General features: G+C 41.2%; 2 protein-coding genes across 2 annotated transcripts in view; one reads left to right on the top strand and one right to left on the bottom strand.

The window, feature by feature from the left end:
* The window catches only part of LOC145458451 (exocyst complex component 4-like), a 364,798-nt gene that overhangs the window by 274,150 nt on the left and 70,955 nt on the right, over window positions 1–19,693 (bottom strand). The window lies entirely within an intron of this gene.
* Window positions 13,666–19,693, top strand: part of LOC145434680 (uncharacterized) — a 49,535-nt gene continuing 43,507 nt past the window's right edge. The window contains exons 1-4 of the mRNA XM_080312025.1: window positions 13,666–13,705; window positions 14,533–14,634; window positions 15,260–15,406; window positions 18,533–18,649. Of these exons, the coding sequence (XP_080168151.1) occupies window positions 13,666–13,705; window positions 14,533–14,634; window positions 15,260–15,406; window positions 18,533–18,649 (406 nt within the window). The remainder of the gene's footprint in view (window positions 13,706–14,532; window positions 14,635–15,259; window positions 15,407–18,532; window positions 18,650–19,693) is intronic.

Here is a 19,693-nt window from a genome sequence, read left to right as displayed (position 1 = left end):
TTTGAAATTTTCATCGCGTGACAGAGTGGGTTTTCCGACGAGAGAAGACTAGATCATGTGACAGCTTTTATTTTATCGTACTGAGGCTTATACGTAGATACCACCGCAATGGCTTGTATGTTGCGATGTCAAATTCTTACAAATCACTCCCACCACACTACAAAGCAATGGGAACTGGTGACTGGAGCCAATATTACCATAAGAGGTATAGGCGGCATCGACTGCTTATTGAATTCGAAATCAATTAAGAATTTGTGCGGGGCCGGGCACGAACTATTTGGTCGCTGCGTGCTATAGCAGACAAACTCAAAGTTCGCGTGGTTGCATGGCTTGCCACACACACCGATTCCATACTGGATTTCGTCATATACGGTCTAAACTTATAGCATGACACAGCATCAGGTTGGCCCACGCCGACACTGACACACTAATATTTCCCGGACTACAGTTACTATTGATAACGGGCAATAAACTTGAAAGGCCATGAGCACCTAGAACGCAAAAATTATGACTTGAAAGAATTAGGCATGTGAGATTTGTGACAAGTCTTCTAATGCACACACTGCGGAGACTGCATACAACATGCACTCGGAAATCGCAATGCATGAACATGCGTCCAACAATGTCATTCATTAATATTGGTCGACGCGGATCACCGACTATGGCAATGCCAGGTTTGGGGTTACGAATATGAGCCGTACAACGCTCGTTGACAGATATCATGCGTCGCAAGGGGCACGTAGCAGAAATACAAGGTTTGGGGTTACGAATATGAGCCGTACAACGCTCGCTGACAGATATCATGCGTCACAAGGGGCACGTAGCAGAAACACACCCATGCCACGTAAGAGTTCGAAACGCTATCTCTTCTATCGCGAACAACTCTCAATGTCTATAAATCGATGATTTACAAAAATACCTAGCCTACCTCGTTCTAAGGTAGGCTAGGACAAAAAGATGGTGAGCATATTAAACCTCGATCGGAAGCGTCTTGAAAGAACTGCTGCTCACTGAACGCTCCATGCATCTAACTGACCAAGACTGATGGCGTGCTGGCAAGCAGACGGGATCAAAACGGTGATGATTAACGTGAGGGGGTGAATAATAATTGGATTGGATCAAACGACCGAGACGTGACACATAATAACAAGATACCTTCCAGCAGCTCCATACATTTGATCTAAGTACAGTACGTATATTTAGTGAGATTGGAAGCTGCTTGTCGAAATTAGCATATATCCGGATTGGTTGTTTCTAATATCTGCTATAGGCCTATCCATCGTCATATTCAAAAGCAGTATAGAGCATTGGGAAGCTCCCTTGCCTTCATCTTCACGTCCCTATTTGTATAATATGTAGGCGCTGCGGTGGCACTCCATCATCCAAATGTGCTTATGCCATTCGTAACGAGGTAACTATACTAGTGGTACGAACGTCTTATATGGCGTAACTCACCGGTTACGTTTCATAACATCTTAGGTCAGTTTCATTTGACCATTTAGCGCAGTGATTGCCAAACGCAGCTCTCAGAGCCGCATGCGGCTCCAAGGTAGTCTTTTTGGGGCTCTGATTGACCTCTAAATAGAATATGCCAAAAATACAATAGACGACAGTTCATTTTATCTAAATGAAAGCGAAAATGAGGGATATTAGCAGTCCGTGATATTTTTGGCATTTCAGGAGCCAGATGCCAAAACTGCAAAAAATAAAAGTTTGAAAATGCCAAAAATAACACGGCCTCCCAACACTGTGCATTTCATTCATGGTGTTGTCTTAACAGGACCGCGTTACAAGCGGGAAAAGTATGTGTGCTGGGCAGGTTTCCTAATCTGGGGGCCAGGCCACCCATTAGGGGTGAAAGCTTGGTGTCCTAAATGGTGTGGACACAGCGAGACTGAACGGCTAACTGCATTTGGTTTACGTCATGCTTTCGAATTGTCCAAGGGCAATTTTACGATCATTTTTGTCCGGCTTAACGAGCGCTAAATTTGATAAAATCGGGTGTCAATGGAAAGCTGCTGCTGCACTGATTACAAAAATATAAATTGTAATCAGCTCCAGGATCTGGAACCCCAAAAATCAGCCACGAATTTTGCATTGCCGTCGACTTTAACATTGTGACGCATCAAAGTGTCTGGCCCTTTCTCCTGAGATGCAGTACCGTTTTTGCAAACAGTATTGTTGCGTCACAATGCCACAGCAAACTATGCCAAGTAAAGCAACAATTTTATTCAAATATTTTAAAATTTGATTTTTTTTCATTCCAGGCGTGAATTCACAATAGTAAATCACATTTTCAAGATGCGTGTGGAATGTCAGTCCGCAAGGTCCCGTCATAAAAGCCTATTCGGAAATACATTGATTTCCCTTATTATTGTTGCTGCGGACCGCGGCGCCATCAACAAGTAGGAAATTGGCCCGCGAGCACGTTTGAGTTCGAGACCTCTGACTTAGGCTATCATATGTATCGAGTGTATCTGGCAAGGCGCGGAAAATGGCTCAGTGAAGGCTTAGGATTCCTTGAAAACCTCCGTTCAGAACCATTGCCTAAAACATTAGATAGTTTTGATGTGCTCGAACGTCCACTATACAGTATGTCCCTATAGCTATACAGATGTATCTATATATGACCTTAGACTTATATCATCTACCGATAGTTTATACTGTGTGTCTTGTCCAATAAATTACGTGGTGTAAAATATTTTCCTGGACGATGACGCTTTCCTAAATTATCAAAAGCACAACATCATAAAGTACTTCATGCTGTCGACGCCGATAGTAATTTTACAAAGCTGCATATTAATTTAGAACTGTCGCAGTAGTGTTGATAAAATTAATATTGTTGAATTAAATTACGAAGTTGCCGAGTTGAATTTGCGGCAACCATCCAAAACACGAACATAATAATATTAAAATATCAAAGCAACTCTGACGAATGACGTGTGAGTTGGTAAAAACGAGACACGTACACCAAACCTTATATAAAGATATATATCCCGGACGGTTTAGTTTGGATTGGGTGCTGTAAACACGTATCACCTTTTCGTGCCTACTGTGGGTGGTTCACAAAAACAAAATCCACTTCACCCATACACTCCATACGGATATGGTATTCGTAATGGTACTATAAAATAGTGCAGAGCGGATCAACAAATTCCCTGGTCCTACTCGGATCCTGATATTTAAAGCTCTTGCCCGATTCCGGTCTTACACCTATATAGGTCGGATTCTAGAAATGACCATGATCCGGTCCGGAAAACTCCGATAATAATTATCTCCTCACAGGATGGTATTGAATTTTGATTGAAACAATTCAGACAGGATATTAAGAACTCAAAGATCAAGCCCAACCTTTATCTGAAGTAATTATGCCAACTTAGCTTTAAGTGGTATATTTTCATGAACTTTTCACTTTAACTATTAATTCGTGGGTGGAAACTAGTGAGACTGTGCTATTCGTAGTAAAAAGTACTGATCCGGCTCCGATCCGACTCCGACCGCATCAGAAAAAGTACTGATCCTGTCCGTACCGCCACCTGCTCTATGTGAGAAAATCTGGCTCTGGTCCATACCCCGCGTTACGAGAAAGTAGTGCCTTTGAACTGATTTGAAGCGATACAATATTGTTGTTGTCGTCGTCAGTGGACGCGATGATTCATGTATTGTCTTTTCGGCCGCATAACTTTTTGATGCGACTGTTACTCACGAATAATGTCCTCGGAACAATAAAGACATGCATTGATCGCACTACTAACACGATCTTAGAAAAACAGTGAATCAATTGTGAGATTCGGTGGGGCGTGCTGAGCTCTATGTTCTCTCGAATTCGAGTTTCAGCAGGTGCCGGAATTACTGATGTGATATAATGGTAATTTGTAGGTCGGTCAACATATGAGAATGGGACACAGTAGCACGCTCCCGCATGAGAGCATGGGTTGAGGTTTGGATTATGATAACAGGAAACTTTGTGGTTTGATTTGGGTAGTTTGGCAGCTACAACGTCACATGCTCGTGACTATCGTTTTAACTATCGTTTTCTTTGCGTCACATGCCCACAAACGTTAAGCAACCGCTTACCAGTTGTGGCCTTATTCACATGTTCGGTTCCAATCATGTTGCTCTATTAAATATCTCTTCGTGCAAGGCGAGCAAATTCAATGGCCGGAAAACTTGCGTTGGGACGAGTCAGAATATTTGCAGTTTAAAATGACGCTCGCTGTGGCGTTGCTGCACTTCTCGATCCTTTTATTGACGTGAATATCTTGCGCAAGGAATGACAAAATGTTCAGCAGTCTCTTATTACTGGCAAGGAAGACAGGGGCCGTTTTCATATTCGAAATAGATAGTGGCTAAAGGCGACCACAGGGTACTGTTTCTAGACGAATGAGGATAAAACAGTGCAGTGTTGGGATGACTCGAGTCATGACTGGACTCGAGTCAGACTCGAGTCAACTTTTTCGAATGACTTGACTTGACTTGACTCGGCGCTTCAAAATGTGGATTGACTCGTGACTCGGAGCAAAATTTACGAGTCAATTTCGAGTCATCAAGTAAACGGTGTCGACTAAATCATTGTATTTTGTGCATGTTCGGATTATTCACGAGACGCCGTTGTAACTTTTGAGAGCAACCAGTCATTCACTGATTGTACGTTTCACTAATACTACATTGTTACATCACAAATACACTGACCGCATATGAAATGATCACAGCTTGCGTTGTCGTAGTAGCAGATTAATTTAACAGCAACGTATCGCTGTTTATTGGACGGCTCTGTCCTTACATTGCACGGCGCTCACCTTTACCAACCCTCTTGTATGATTTAAATCTAACAAATATATTTTATGCATTTATATCCTCACGGATGTGTATTAGGGTTGTCCAAAATTTGAAAAATTTCGAAAATGCTGCGTTGTAATGTCTTATTCTATAGATTATTGATTAAAAACATCAACAAGCCTGAAAGAAGCTCTCAGGAACGTCGTTAAGATTTCTTACAAAGCGTTTGAAAGTAGCTGCCAAAGAGTGGGCGGGCCACCGACGGCGAAATTGCAACTAGGCGGGCAATGACGAAACCACGATTCTTGATTGGGTAATCGGTTATGCTTCAATGATGACGGCGGCTGTCAGCTCTGATTTGGGTGCTTCACCGTGTTTGACAGAAGGAGTAGGTTTTGCTGCTGCTGAGTCTGTTGGTGACGGCTGTAATACTGTAAAAGCGTGTTGTGGTTTGATGAGTCAAGAGTAGTAATGTAACAGTGGTTCTTCGAATGTATCAGTTGTAGCAGTAGTTTCTGTTTTGCGGAGGTCGAGTCTGTTAGTAGAGACGGGAATTTGTAAAGCGCATTGTGGGTTGATGCATCAATAGTTGTAATGCAACACTTGTTCCTTGCTCAATGTTTTAGTTGCAGCAGCATTTTCTGTTCTGATGAGGTCGATTTTGTTAGTAGTGGTTGTGGTTATGTACAAGGGCATTGTGGGTTGGTGAGTTAATAGTCGTAATGTAACACTTGTTACTTAAATGTTTTAGGCGTAGCTGTAATTTATGATAGAAGGCAAAAATATTACTGTCATGGCAGAGGCAAAACGGCGGAAGACTGTGCACTTGCCACAGAGAAGAACAAGATCTCGATCTGAGCATTACTTGGTCGGATATGCTTGCGATTACATCTGTGGCTCGAGATTACCAACCTTGCGAGAAGTAATGAGTTACTTTCTGCATCTGAAAGACCATTGCCCTCAGTCAACCCCTACTCGTGAGCTATGTAATGTGGTGGTTCATGATGTCATGACAGTGTGGCAAATGGCGAGAATTGCCACAATACTTAAAGGAAATGCGGTGAAATTACTTGAAAAACTGAACAAAAAATATATTTTTCTGAAGGCGACCATGAAACGGGAAAGTGATCCCAAGGGTAAGAGGAAAAAATTCACGGAAGATTTGGACAAGTTGTGGGATATTGGAAGTACAGATGCGATAGCAATAATACAAAATGACATTTATCTATCACATGATAGAAAGCTCGAAGACATTGCATTCTATGAAGATCAACAGCAATCTCGCGAATGCATAATGTTGGGAAGAGACAAGATTCTCGCTAAAGACATCGAAAAGAAAACAGCAACCATGGCGGATAGAACTGTTAAAAACATTCAACATGACTCAAGTGATGACTATGTTGTTTTAGCATCTTCTTCATCTTCAAAAGAGGGTGATAGTTTGAGTTCAAGTTCTGATTATGATGCTGATGTTGGTCTTGGCACCTCGACAGCCATTAAGCTGATGGCACCTAAAAATATTATGAATAATACCCATGTGTCCCAAGCTCTGGATCGATTGCAAATAACAGACAACAAGGCAACAATGCTGATCGGAGCATTTATTACGGCTTGTGGCGGTGACATAGCAATGTTCTCTCTGTCAAGATCTTCGACAAAGAGAGCCAGGGAAACAAATCGTCTTGAAATTTCCAAGGATATTTCAGAAAAATTTGCAGAAAATAAACCTCAACATGTTGCTATTCATTGGGATGGAAAGCTCACAGAGGATAGATTAGGAAATCGGTATGAGGCTCTGTCAATTGTCCTATCTTGTCATCCTCAATACTCAGAAGGAAAACTACTTGGCATTCAAAAGATGCAAAATGCTGCAGGTCAGACGCAAGCAGAAACCACTTTCAACATAATTGAAAGTTGGAATATAAAAGATGCTGTAACAGCTTTGGTTTTTGACACTACAGCAAGCAACAGCGGCTGGAAGAAGGATGCGGCAAAGATTCTTGAAGACCTTCTAGGAAGGAAGGTGTTCTACCATGCATGTCGGCACCATGTGTATGAGCTGGTAGTGAAAGACGTTTGGAAATCTTTATTTGGAAAGGCCACAACTGGACCAGAGAATGCATGGTTTGCCCACCTTAAAAGGAACTGGAGCAGTCTTGACAGGGAACAGCAATTCAAGACTCTGACTATTCCTCTATGTTTTGCTGAACGAGCTGCAATGATAGTTGATAAGTTCAAGCTACTGTTGAACAGAAAAGATTTTTTCACACGGGATGACTACAAGCAATGTGTGACTAATGCTCTTGCTCTTCTCGGTGCAGATGAAGATATACGTCATCACAAACCTGGTGCAGCACACCATGCGAGATGGATGGGTACAATTCTGTATGCTCAAAAGATGTTCATGTGGGCCGACCAATTAGATTACAAATCTGAAGAAGTTGAACTGCTGCGCCGCTTCAATTTATTTTTGGTTCTCTTTTATATCCCTGCGTGGGTGGATTCAAGCATTGGTCGTGATGCAGCTGGTAATGACTTGAGATTCGTTCAGCACATGTTGAGTTATAAGGAATATGATGAGCAAGTTTCCACAGCTGCTTCACGAAAGCTTTTGAAGCACGACTGGTATATTGTTGAGGAAACCGCTGTATACGCCTTGTTTTCACCGACGGAAAGCAAGGAAACCCGGGAAAATATGGCAAAGGCGCTCCTGCAAGTAGAGCGAACTTCCAGTTTCAGAAGGGGCCCACCCTCATTGAATGCAACTATACAGATCAACAAGGACAGTACGTTGTCTGACCTTATTGGGCCCCAGTCGTGGTACATATTTGAAGTTTTTGAATGCTCTGGGGATTGGCTGCGTCAACCGGTTGATGATTGGCACTTTTCAGATTCATTCAATAAAATGAATTGCTACGTTAGTTCTGTCAAAGTCGTTAATGATGCCGCAGAAAGAGGTGTCAAGCTAAGCACAGACTATGCTGCAATCTTGACTGACAATGAACAGCAAAGAGACAGTTTGCTTCAAGCTGTGGAACAGCATAGGAAGATTTTTGGAGACAGCAGGAAGTCTACTCTTATCAAAGGCCAGTGATCTGCAACACTGACCCTGCGATATACTTTTTAATGATGCCTTTTGTAAATAGCATTTTTGCCTTTGTTAAATCTTGAATAAAAAGTGTAATATGCGTTCGTTTTAGAGAGAGACGTCGACTTACCATAACAAGCCATAAGGAGAAATTGACTACTGGTTTGCAATTTATGAGTTACAGTCGTTGTCAACTGGTATGTTTTAGAAGGCTCGAAGGTAGCACGATGCATGCATCTAGTTCATTCTTATCTTAATTGGCCAAGCTCCTGTGCAAGAAGTAACAAAACTGTTATACACAGTGTTCAGGTAGAAAATATATTACTGGATCGTTATGCTGTTGTCGATGGCAGCATTAACAACGTCAATTTACCATATCGCCAATGCCACGAACAGAAATGGCTGCAAACCAACACAACAGAGTAGAACGAAATCGTGACCAGCAATGATCACAAAATCAGTATTTCAGCCAATCAGTAGCTTATTATTACAGGTTCCAACCAATCAAAATTCTAGGTTCGTGATTGCCCGCCCACTTCATCGATTCCCCGCCCACATGCAGACGGCTACTTTCAAACGCTTTGTAAGAAATCTTAACGACGTTCCTGAGAGCTTCTTTCAGGCTTGTTGATGTTTTTAATCAATAATCTATAGAATAAGACATTACAACGCAGCATTTTCGAAATTTTTCAAATTTTGGACAACCCTAATGTGTATAGATGGCTAGTGTATTGTACGATATCAATTTCGTTCATCTTCTCGAGGCTTCGTATTCGATCCTCTATTTTGGCTGATAATAAGATAATGTAGTATGTAGCTCAGAGTTGTCAAACTCGACTGACGTCCCGGGTCGAATTCAAATATACAGATCACTCGCGGGCCGCACCAGTCAAATGATTCCAAATATTACTAACTATTAACTCAATATATGCACTTTTTCGCATTCTCGAAATTGGGTGTTAATGTCAGCGATTTTCTCTTGACAATAACTATACAATCACAACTCCGCTGTCGGGTTGTTATATGTGGCCTATATGAACATACTCGAAATTTGCTATCTTGAAGGAATATATTTATTAGTAGTATTTCTTACTACAAATTAGAGAAATGTGTTGGATAAAATCACGCAATTTTCAACATATACTCAGAATTTCTTCGCGGGTCGAATGAAATCATTTGGCGGGTCGTATGTTTGACACCTCTGATGTAGCTATAGAGTTACTTACGTATTTTATTAGCAGTTTTACGTGTGCGTGAGCGATACCACGCATTTTTGCATGTATATTTAACTTTATATTCGTTATTTGATTCAAGATCAATGACCAATTGATCTCTTTAACACAGCTAGTAAAATAAAATGAATTTGAATGATCACTCATACTTCAAAAATTCAATTTGACTTGAATTGTGACTTGACTCGTGACTTGACTCGACTTGACTTGACTTGACTCGAGTCACCTCCAAAAAACGACTGACTTGACTAGACTCGAGTCACCTTTGAAAATCGATTGACTTGACTTGACTCGAGTCAAAATGTGCGATGACTCGAGATGACACGTGACTCGAAGGTAGTGACTTGATCCCAACACTGAAACAGTGCACCCTTCTATGAGAAATCTTCAGTTAACTCCTTTGAGATCGTCGATACATTTCCTTCATTGTGTTTTGGCTCATACTTTGGATGCTTTAAACTGCACTTCTAGATCCTTTTATTGACGTGAATATCTCGCGCAAGGAATAACAAAATGTTCACCAGTCTGTTATTACTGGCAAGGAAGACAAGGGCCGTTTTCATATTCGACATAGATGGTGACCGAAGACGACAGCAGGGTACTGTTTCTAGACGAATGAGGATAAAGTGCAACCTTATATTAAAAATCTTCAGGTAACTCTTCTGAAATCGTCGATACATTTCCTTCATGGTGTGTTGGCTCATACTTTGGATGCTTTAAAAACGACAGGGGAATTGACATGTCCGCGGTGTCAGGAATCTACAGCATTCTTTGTCAGTGTGTCCGGCGTCTTGGTGTGAACACTGCAACTAAAGATGACGGATTTTATACATTAGACATCGATGCATTCTTTATATGAATTTCGTTGATGTATATATAAACCAGGCACAATTCGCTGACTTCCCACATGTGTTTCGTTGTGTCATTGCGGGTAAAGCTCAAAGTAGAGTCACTAAAGATTCACAATTGAAAGCTGAATATTCCGAGCAAACTTTCGAGCAAATATTTTTCGAAATAGTCACAGGTGCATGCTCGTTAAGTGCTGAATTTCTTTTCATGCTGCCGACACCATGCGGAGATTGGTCCGGAGTTGAAATACAACGAATTTCAACCAAAGATTCGTTATAATATACCGTGAAAGATTGTAATACATCATAAAGGTTCACAGTGTAGAACAGAGGTCTCTAACTCAAATGTGCTCGCGGGCCAATTTCCTATTTTTTTTATGGCGCCGCGGGCCGCAGCAACAATAATAAGAGAATTCAATGTATTTCCGAGAAGGCCTTATTTGAAAGGACTTTGCAGACTGACATTCCACACGGATCTTGAAAATGTAATTTACTATTGTGAATTCACACCCGGCATCAAAAAAATCACATTTAAGAATATTTGAATAAAATTGTTGCTCTACTTGGCATATAGTTGCTGTATGTTTGGTTGTAGAAACCTAGCGATAGTACAAATGCATTAGGACATCGTAAAACTTGTCGCGTTATGATTTTGCAGCTAGCGGACATTTGACGTGTCACAATTATAGGTAGAATATTTTAGAATTGTACAAAGATTGATCTGACATCAGAGCATTGGAGCAGGACAGCCTAATCCGGGCTTTGCGCATACTCCTGATAACAAGGCTATCGATCACGTTATTACCTAAGTCAAATTAAATCAGCGTTAGATTTACCTTCGAATATTGGAACAGATCTATAACAACTTGAATATAATGATGACTGTGCCATAGCAATGGAAATGTCCAATCGCCGAAGTATTCATTGATCTTCCACTGCATGGTAACTTTTGAAAGTGCTGTAATAGTGAATTTTGTTGAGTAGTTTCAGGCTTCTGGAATAGTTTTGAGGCGAATTTCCTGTTTTCAAATGAAAAAAATATATTTGGCAGTTAAATATTGTCGAATACTTCGAAATCCAAAATACCGTCGCGGGCCGCACTTACCTGTCTCGCGGGCCGCGTGTTTCATACCTCTGGTGTAGAACCCACCAAGGTTCGTTTGTGGCCACGAACCTCTAGATTTCTGAGGTTCATACATAGAACGCGTCCCGAACCTCACATTCACACCATCCGTAGATAATACAAATTAGGAGTGATACAATTGTCCACAAAGTGCAAGGCTTCAAAAATTCTAATTTAGAAGTGGAGTGGTATAGAAACATTGTAAATTTATCATGTAGATTGTAGAAGGAGACACAACCTAATCATGTCCCCCAAACAAGTATGTATCATTATGCATTGTTACTTGTTACCACGTCTAGTGATTACTTCCGTGGATGTTAAACTGTTGCTTCAGACCAACCATAGACTCGTTCATTGCGGATATAAGCTCACTTCTTATGTAAAAATTCACATCAGTTACTGCGAACATGTGATAGTTTATTGTACAAGAAATCTAAATTAAAGACGATGAGACGTTTTAAAGGGATATATTCCGTATAGAAACGGATCGAGCCATGTAATCTCAAGATATATATAACAGGGGTGGGCAGACTCGCGTCATGCGGGAGCCGCATATCAGAAATATCATCTTAAAAAGAGCCACATCACAGAAATAAAAAAGACGAATTTATGACGTCACAATGTAGTGTAGGAAGTTTATTATTGGTGTGGTGATACGGTCCCCACCTAGGCTGCGAGGTTAAGGAAATCCGGCTGATATGACGTCCAAGCAGTGCGGGGCAGTTCCTTCAAGTGCTGATGAGAATCGGGAAGATTAGAGCAGGGTAATCTCGACGAAATTTTCTTGGTCGAACTCTGCAGTTATTGCTAGCCTTTACAATACAAATGGAAGAGCCGTATTCACCATTACTAGCCCGGAGATGATTGGGACCTGCGTTGGCGTAATTAATTATAATTATCAACGGCAATGTAGAACACAATCATTCATCAATGATTGATGACCAGGAATCCATTGTTGCGGGTGAAACGTTAATATTAACTCGATTCCAGAGTTCAATTCCAATTTTTCGACCTTACAGTTCCACATTCCCCTTTTAGAAGTCTTGCATGAACCATAAGGAAAGAAACAACACGAAAACAGTACGCACATTGTTGATACGAGATAAAATTCAGCAATTTATAATTAGGTTAAACCTCTCCAGGAAAACGTGTGTGCGTTCAATCTTAAAGAACCGCAGTTTCCCCACCCCTACTATATAACAACAATAAAAAGGAGTTTGGAATGAAATATGAAGAAAATATTTTAAATTAATCGAAAATTCCACACGGTCATTGTAACTTAATAACCGTACCAATCCTCTCGGTCCAGTGATACTTGGTTTATATATCATAGCCCGTAACAACATAACATTTTACAGTGTTTAATTGATGTTGAGCAAAATATATAAAACATGGCTTGCTTGCATACCGACATTATAAAAACCGTCCCATCTATCTCAATATTGACGCATTGGTGCCCATACTTATATACACAAGGTTCGGTAGTAATGGTTAACAGGCATCGCGTGCGCGTTAATGTTCCGATGAAAGTGCATATTTTGTATGCTATCACGGCAGATCTACCGGGCGCTTTACTGGCTTTAGTGAAAGCGGATGCAGGATTTTAGATACTAATTGCGAATGTTCTCTTATAAGGGAATTTCCACATTTACATAACTTGAGTAATCAATCACATGTAGGCACTGTATCGGTAGCAAGTTCTCAAAATAGTTTGAATATACTTTTGCAGGAGAGTGTAAGGACATACAGGGGCGTGAAAACATCTGAAGGGGGACGCGAAGAAGCGGTCCACTGAAATTTCTTTTCGCGCCCTGCGCGGTTTACCTCCAATTCACGCGTGTTCCTCTATATATAGACCGAATTTCAGATTTTTGAATTCTCTCATCAACAGTCATAACCTTCCATGCCATCAAACAATCTGTTGGGGTTGCTATAGCATCCCGGTTGCATTTTGTGATATGACGATAAGGGGGCGGGAAATTTTTCACTATCATTAAGGAGGGCGTGTCCAAAAAACGGTTGTGAACCACTGCGTTAGGGGATAAATGTGCGGTTAGGATACTGATTGGAGTGACAGAATCGGCTATTTATTTTGTACCCAAGTGCAATCAATCTCAAGGCACGGACAACATTTATTAACATCATCAATTATATAACCGGATACTATCATGAATACCAATTGTTAATCCAGCCTGATAGGACACTGTGGCATTTAATTAAAATCAAAGCGTCCTAAGTTATATATCCTTCGCTTTATAACATTTAAAATAACTTTATTTGACGGCTGAGTATCCAGTCCTGTTTGCTGGACTTGAGAGACCGTTCGGCAATTCAAGATTGAAATTGTGACACGAAATAGACCTGTTGCTGTATCGAAGCCATTGAGAACATTTATTTACCAAGTGGTAAATATATTTGTGTAAGTCAACGCCCAAGCGTCCCTATAAATAATTTTGGTATTCTACACTGCCATATTCGACGACTATTCTGTATACACAGCATAAGCCATGAGGGATAGTATCTCAGGAATATCAATATATATAATTTGCGAATTAATAATTTGCGACGTATACAGGTCCTCACTCTATATGAGATATGTCTCTGCGACAATGGGCACTCCCCACACAAAATGACGGTTCGGCCTGATCTCCCCTATGTGTTCAAGCTGCCGCCGTTGTTCCAGCCTGCTGACTTAACCTTTCAGAGCCGAAGCTGGAACCGGAGCAGTGGTATCAATGAGTTGGAACCAGAGCTAGTTTATAGCACATGAGAGCTCCCAAGCTGGAGCTGGAACAGTTTGAAGTTTAGCCTACGCCTGCTCCAAAGCCGTGGTTGTATACCAATGTAACTATATTCCCTTGTGTATTTTGGAGGAACAAGGTGATTCTGATCAAGTACAAGTACACCAAACAGACCGATTTCTTTTCTAATTTTTTTTCTAAAATATCGGTATATTATATAAGTTTTGCTCTTTTCGAATGAAATGGTGAATTCAACCCTTTTATTCCAATTTGTGAAGCGGAAATTAGCGGCGACTGGCTACTCGACATCTCCTGGATTTGTTTCCATGACGTTGGAATTTCATAGCCACATTTTAAAAATTTTACGATCTCGTCACTTTTTCATTATACACAGTTCAAATGGGAGAGCCCTGTCTCGTCGCGGGAATGTGTCGGAGAAGCGAAATGTTGTCACATTCTATATGCTGGACGACTCAGCTGTCCGGGAGAATACTTTTACTGATTCTGATTTTATTCCCCACATTATGGTATGACAATGCGAGAAAAAAAACAATTGCCTATTGGACAATTCCGTAAATAAGTCTATTCAACATGGATAATGAGACTTGTCAGTTTGTGACCAGTTACGGCTTCCATATTAGACGCTCATATCGCATTTTTGAGTCCCGAAGTAGTATTTAGATTTCATCAAAAATTCTAATTGCTGCTATCGTATCTTTAGAGTTGTTTGATAAATTTACTACATCATTTTACGTGGTTGTTATCCTGGCAGAAAAGGCTCCTGTTGCTGATGGGCCTACATCATTACCACCTGTGAAAAGCGGTAAGTAAACCTATATTTATGACATATTCCATATTCAACATTTCAATGACATTATCCAAAATAGTGCGGGCCATCCAATTGCTCCTTGCGTAACCAAATCCTAGTAAATATTTTGATGAGTCTGCGCACACTCATCAATTCACTGCGTAAACCCTTGGACAACAGTGCGTAACGACTGAAAATGAAAAATAAAGGTCATCACTTCGGATTTTTCGTGCGCAAACTAGATTTTCTGTGCGCAGAGGCCGTGTCAGCACTGCGCATTTGCGCACGTGCGTAGCTCAGAGGTAACATTGTTTAGGAGTTTCGATGATCCTCATTTACTTCAATATTATCTGCTGAATATGCATCGGAACATAACACGCATTACAATATTCTCGTTGTGTGCCATCATTACCATCAGTGAAAAGCAGTTAAGTAGACCTATATTTATGACATAGCCTTATCGACATTTCATTAACATTATCCATATTAGTTAGGGCTATCCACTTTCTGCTTGCGCGACCAAATCCTGATAAATATGAGATTTAGGGGTTTTAATGGTCCTCATAGGCTATATTCTAATGATGTTTTCTGAATATGCATCGGAATATAACACGCATTACAATATTCTCGTGCGACTTAGGATCTGTAGCGTTGGCAGAAGGAGAAAACGTCAACCAAAAGTTCATGAAAAACTCGGTGACCGCCGTGGCAGAAAATCAGGCACATGGGAACAAGTTGGTCAACAACATTTCGAATGCTGGAGGCGAAGCAAGTCCTGCGAGCCAAAGTTAGTAAACTGCTGTAGGCGTCCCTGTTGGGGAAAAGGTCTACTATACATGGGCCGGTAACTTTTTACGGTGCCGGTAACTTTTTAATGCGGTAAGCGCATTCATTAATCATAACAATGTAACTGTCTTTGAAAAACTATAACCTACATATCGATACGATTTCCATAAAGTGGTTCAATAGACTGAATCTCACCAGAGTAGTGACTATGGTATCTCATGGGGATCTAGTAAAATAACATTGCTGAGTTGTTTAGGACTCTGATACTCATTGACTATCGGTTACCAGCATATTAGTTCGCCTCCACAAAGTATCTGGACAAGTAACGCACCATTCAAAAATCAAGCTATCCGCCTCTACTGCGGAACTATGCGCACCACTCCCATTTGTGCACTGGAAGCATCATATGACGAACCCCCCTTCATCGACGTCACAAGCAGCGTAGCCGTAACTAGGCTACTGCTGCCATCTCAGACGCCACCAGGCGGCCTACGAACACCCAACAAAAGAAGTTCTTGAAGATTCGTGGCATTAGATATAGTCAGCCTCATGAACCCAAAATTCAATACCTTTAACATGAAAGTGAAGGTTACGTCTCTAAGTAACCTGGTCCTTGAAAGAAAAAATGCTCCAAGATATCCCGACAGGGTTGATGCAGTTACCAAATGTTGATCTAGACTTGGCAAAATCATAATAAAACGTATCTCATCTCTGTCACACAACCCATATTCCTGGACTTCACATTCAAACGCTATAACGATGTCATTGAACTATACACTGACGGGTCTATATCAACAGAATGAGCTGCTTATGCGTTTACTATCCCGTTGCTGATGATAAACATTTCTCAAACTTGTTCTACCCCAAAGTCAATCATTTCCATAGAAGCCCAAACCATTGTCCACGCTCTAAAATGGATCTGCCAGAATGGCTCAAACCCCACAGATCTGACTATCTTAGACAGACTGAGCGTACTATACTATTGCCATCTTGCAGTCACAGCCAACGCGAAATTTTATATTTGAATATGGCCTCTCGCTGAATCAAACGATTGGTAAAGGCACCATCGTTGTCCTGGCCTGTGTACCGAGACACGCTGACATTTGTGGTAACGAGTTGACCGACAAATTGGCTTGACCGATAGCGAAAATTCCCCTCCCCAGACATTTCCTGACGAAATTAGCCATACTGATGCGAAAGCCAAAGTACGGCAATACTGTAGAGCGGCCTAGAACACCGAATATCAACGAAATGAGCAAGGAGCGCACTATCGTAATGTCCATTGATCATTGATTGATGGCCACTTTCCATCGATGCATCGACATCGGGTCAACTCATATTTTATAGGCAGACAAAGTAAGAGTGGTTTTGGGGGTTCTGAAGGGCACTGATTCCGAATATGACCGAAGGACTACCCTTATGTTGACCGAAAACGTCCATGCATACATATTTTTAATTGTCCATATATAGGCGCTTAATGAATGGCGCCGAATGTTCCTGTCCAAGCAATCTGAACCCCACAAGACAACTGCCATCCCGCAGGAAACAATCATTTGTCAGTATCTTTTGACATAGCGGACAGAAGATCACGAAATAACATCATGTAACGAAGTCATTATACCAACGGGTTCGCCTGAAGCTGTTTAAATATTATTTACGGCCCCTACATGTTCCAAGACACCTCACTCAGCTCTATCGGTAAGTGGGATTATGTGAGCAGAGAGAAGATAAAAATTGATAACAAGATATATGCAATTCCCGATCACATTGACCGATCAATGATGAATTACAGAAAATTTTTGGGCTACGCACGCCTAGAGGACTAAAGCTGAATCGCCAAACATTCCACAGAACTCGCAAGTAACCTTCGGCCAAAAAGGTAGGGCCGGGCGGGGGGTATGGGGTGGGGGAGCGAAGCCCCCCCAGACGTTGGAATATTCACCCTATGGGGGCCCGAGACCAACGTTTTGGGTGGGCTGACGAACAGCTGTTACGGTCCTGATTAGCCTGACCGTGAAATGTAGGATGTTGCAGTTTTTACGCAATGGTGTAGCCAGGGGCGATGAAAGGTACCATGCCCCCTTACATTTCGCTCTAACGAAAGCGTCATTATTACTCTAGTGGCCCGTGCACTGGCTTAGAAAACCGCATGTGGCCCTTTGGTCAAAAAGGTTGGCAACCCATGTTCTAGTCTGTGACGCGCCTGACCATCAGTGGCCTTAGGCGAAATGGGTCACTCCCATTTTCATCAATGAATTTGACAATATTAATAACAATGAACTAACGATGGAGTTTTGTGGCAATTAACTAGCGATAAACCTCAAAATAAATGGTATTGAATTGGTTTTCATTTAGTCTACATCACAGAGACATACGTAGTGGTAGGTGAACGAGGTACATCGAATATCCGGAAACTCTATTCAACAAATCTAATCAAAACGTCTCCACTGTCCATGGTGATGATGTAGGTATATGGAAAACTTCTGCGTAGGGCTTCGTCAGTGCTCTTCAACCATTCTACATCTACATAATTGTATGTGGCGACTATAAAATGCCATTAGTTTTATCTGCCTGTTAACAAATTGTCACATAGCTATATGGGTACCGATAAAAATGGCGTCACTTACATTTTGCCAAAATATCGGTCAATTATAGAGGATGATTCTTACTGGCAGATCGATCAAATTGCGAATTTCACCCGCATGATACAATTCATTGATTTCGAGTGTAAATTTTGTCATGAACCCTGTTCCCACTTTCGTGCTTGTTCAACAAATGTAGATTTCCATGCACCCTGGCGCACCGTTTACACCGGCTGAAGAGCACTGATATAAGCCACACAGAAAATGCGACCGAATTAAAAAGCTCTACCAATAACATAACATGTATTTTGACTATGATCACCTCTAGTGCGTAAGAACCGCGTAAGAACCTTGTTTAGGTAAGTCATTTACTGTGCTTAAGCGAGGCACCGAATCAAGCAATCTTTCCCAAATTCACCCTGGTTGGCGGATGATCTCGAAATAACGAGTCATATTTTTATCGTCAGCTTGAACTTGAATGGTGATGTGATTTTCCAAGTGAGACGACGTGTTATTTAACCATACGACGAACCGTTTTCCCACAGGTGACAGGCGAACGGGAAACAGCAGTTGGTTGAAGAAATTATGGCGAAATACAAGCAAGGTTTTCAAGCGATCGTCATCATCATCATTGTCGAATGATGAAGGTGGTGCTTCTGTAGGTAGGTATATCCCTAAAGTTTCCATATGTCGTATTTTAAAAGGATATGACCTCTTTTCTCAAGAAAAGTGAATTGTCCTACGAGGACGCCCAAACAAAACTCTTTGTCGCATCACCATATTTGCTTATACTTTCAAAGATAATTTTGGAGAGACGTATGTAGGCTATTTGACGAAAAATAATGTAGCCATGAAAGATGCTGAATTGATGGTTTATAAAAGACTTTTCAACAATCTCCCCATACAAACCCCGGCTATTCCTCATTGATTGTTATCGCAAACATTGTTCGACGTTCTACGTAGCAACTGGACCTTTTACATGTGTGGAAACCCGAGGTTTCTGGATTTTTCGGTATTTCCGTTTATAATTGTATTTTGCACATGGTTTGTTTGGATGGCTTATGAGCAGGCCTGTTTATTTTTGGATTTCTCCAAAAATAACAAAAATAGCTTATTTTTGGATGTTTTCAAATTTTAGTTTTGGAGGATCTCCAAAAATAAGAATTGAAGGCGTTTTGAGCCCTATTACTACTGAAAAAATCCACCAAAAGTATGTTATTATCATGTATTCAAGTCCTCCAACACATAGATATCATCAGTGATCTTGATCTAACTTTCCAATACATTCTTCACAAATTTAGTCTTTGGCCTGGAGGATGCCTTCTAGAGAATATTAATCACTGCGAGACGTCCCCCCCCCCTTGATTTTCGAGATATCGGCCTCGAACGTCGCAATTGTGGGAAACATCGAGGTTAGGGGTCCAAAAATGGAGGAATGTCTAGCTCTTCAAACTTTCCAATCTTCCAAGCCTTTGCTCCTGAAAAGCGCTCGTCAGTAATGCGCTTGAAACGTCTGATCCTCCACGAAGTTGCGTGCCTCATTGAACTTTGACAGCCCAACACCCTCTGACCAGAAAACCTTCCTTGTGGCGGTCCTCGTCCCAGTCCTCATCTGGACACAGGCGTTCGACCAGGCACATGAGCTCCTGCTGCTCCATGATCAGAACATCAAGACCATGAAGCTTCGTGACGGTGGTGCTCAGCTA

This window comes from Botryllus schlosseri, chromosome 2 (assembly GCF_051294905.1).
Source record: "Botryllus schlosseri isolate E-star chromosome 2, Bs_hap1, whole genome shotgun sequence".
In the NCBI taxonomy this organism is placed as follows: Eukaryota; Metazoa; Chordata; class Ascidiacea; order Stolidobranchia; family Styelidae; genus Botryllus; species Botryllus schlosseri.
Note: the sequence above shows the minus strand (reverse complement) of the source record. Positions and strands in the feature narration are given on the sequence as shown.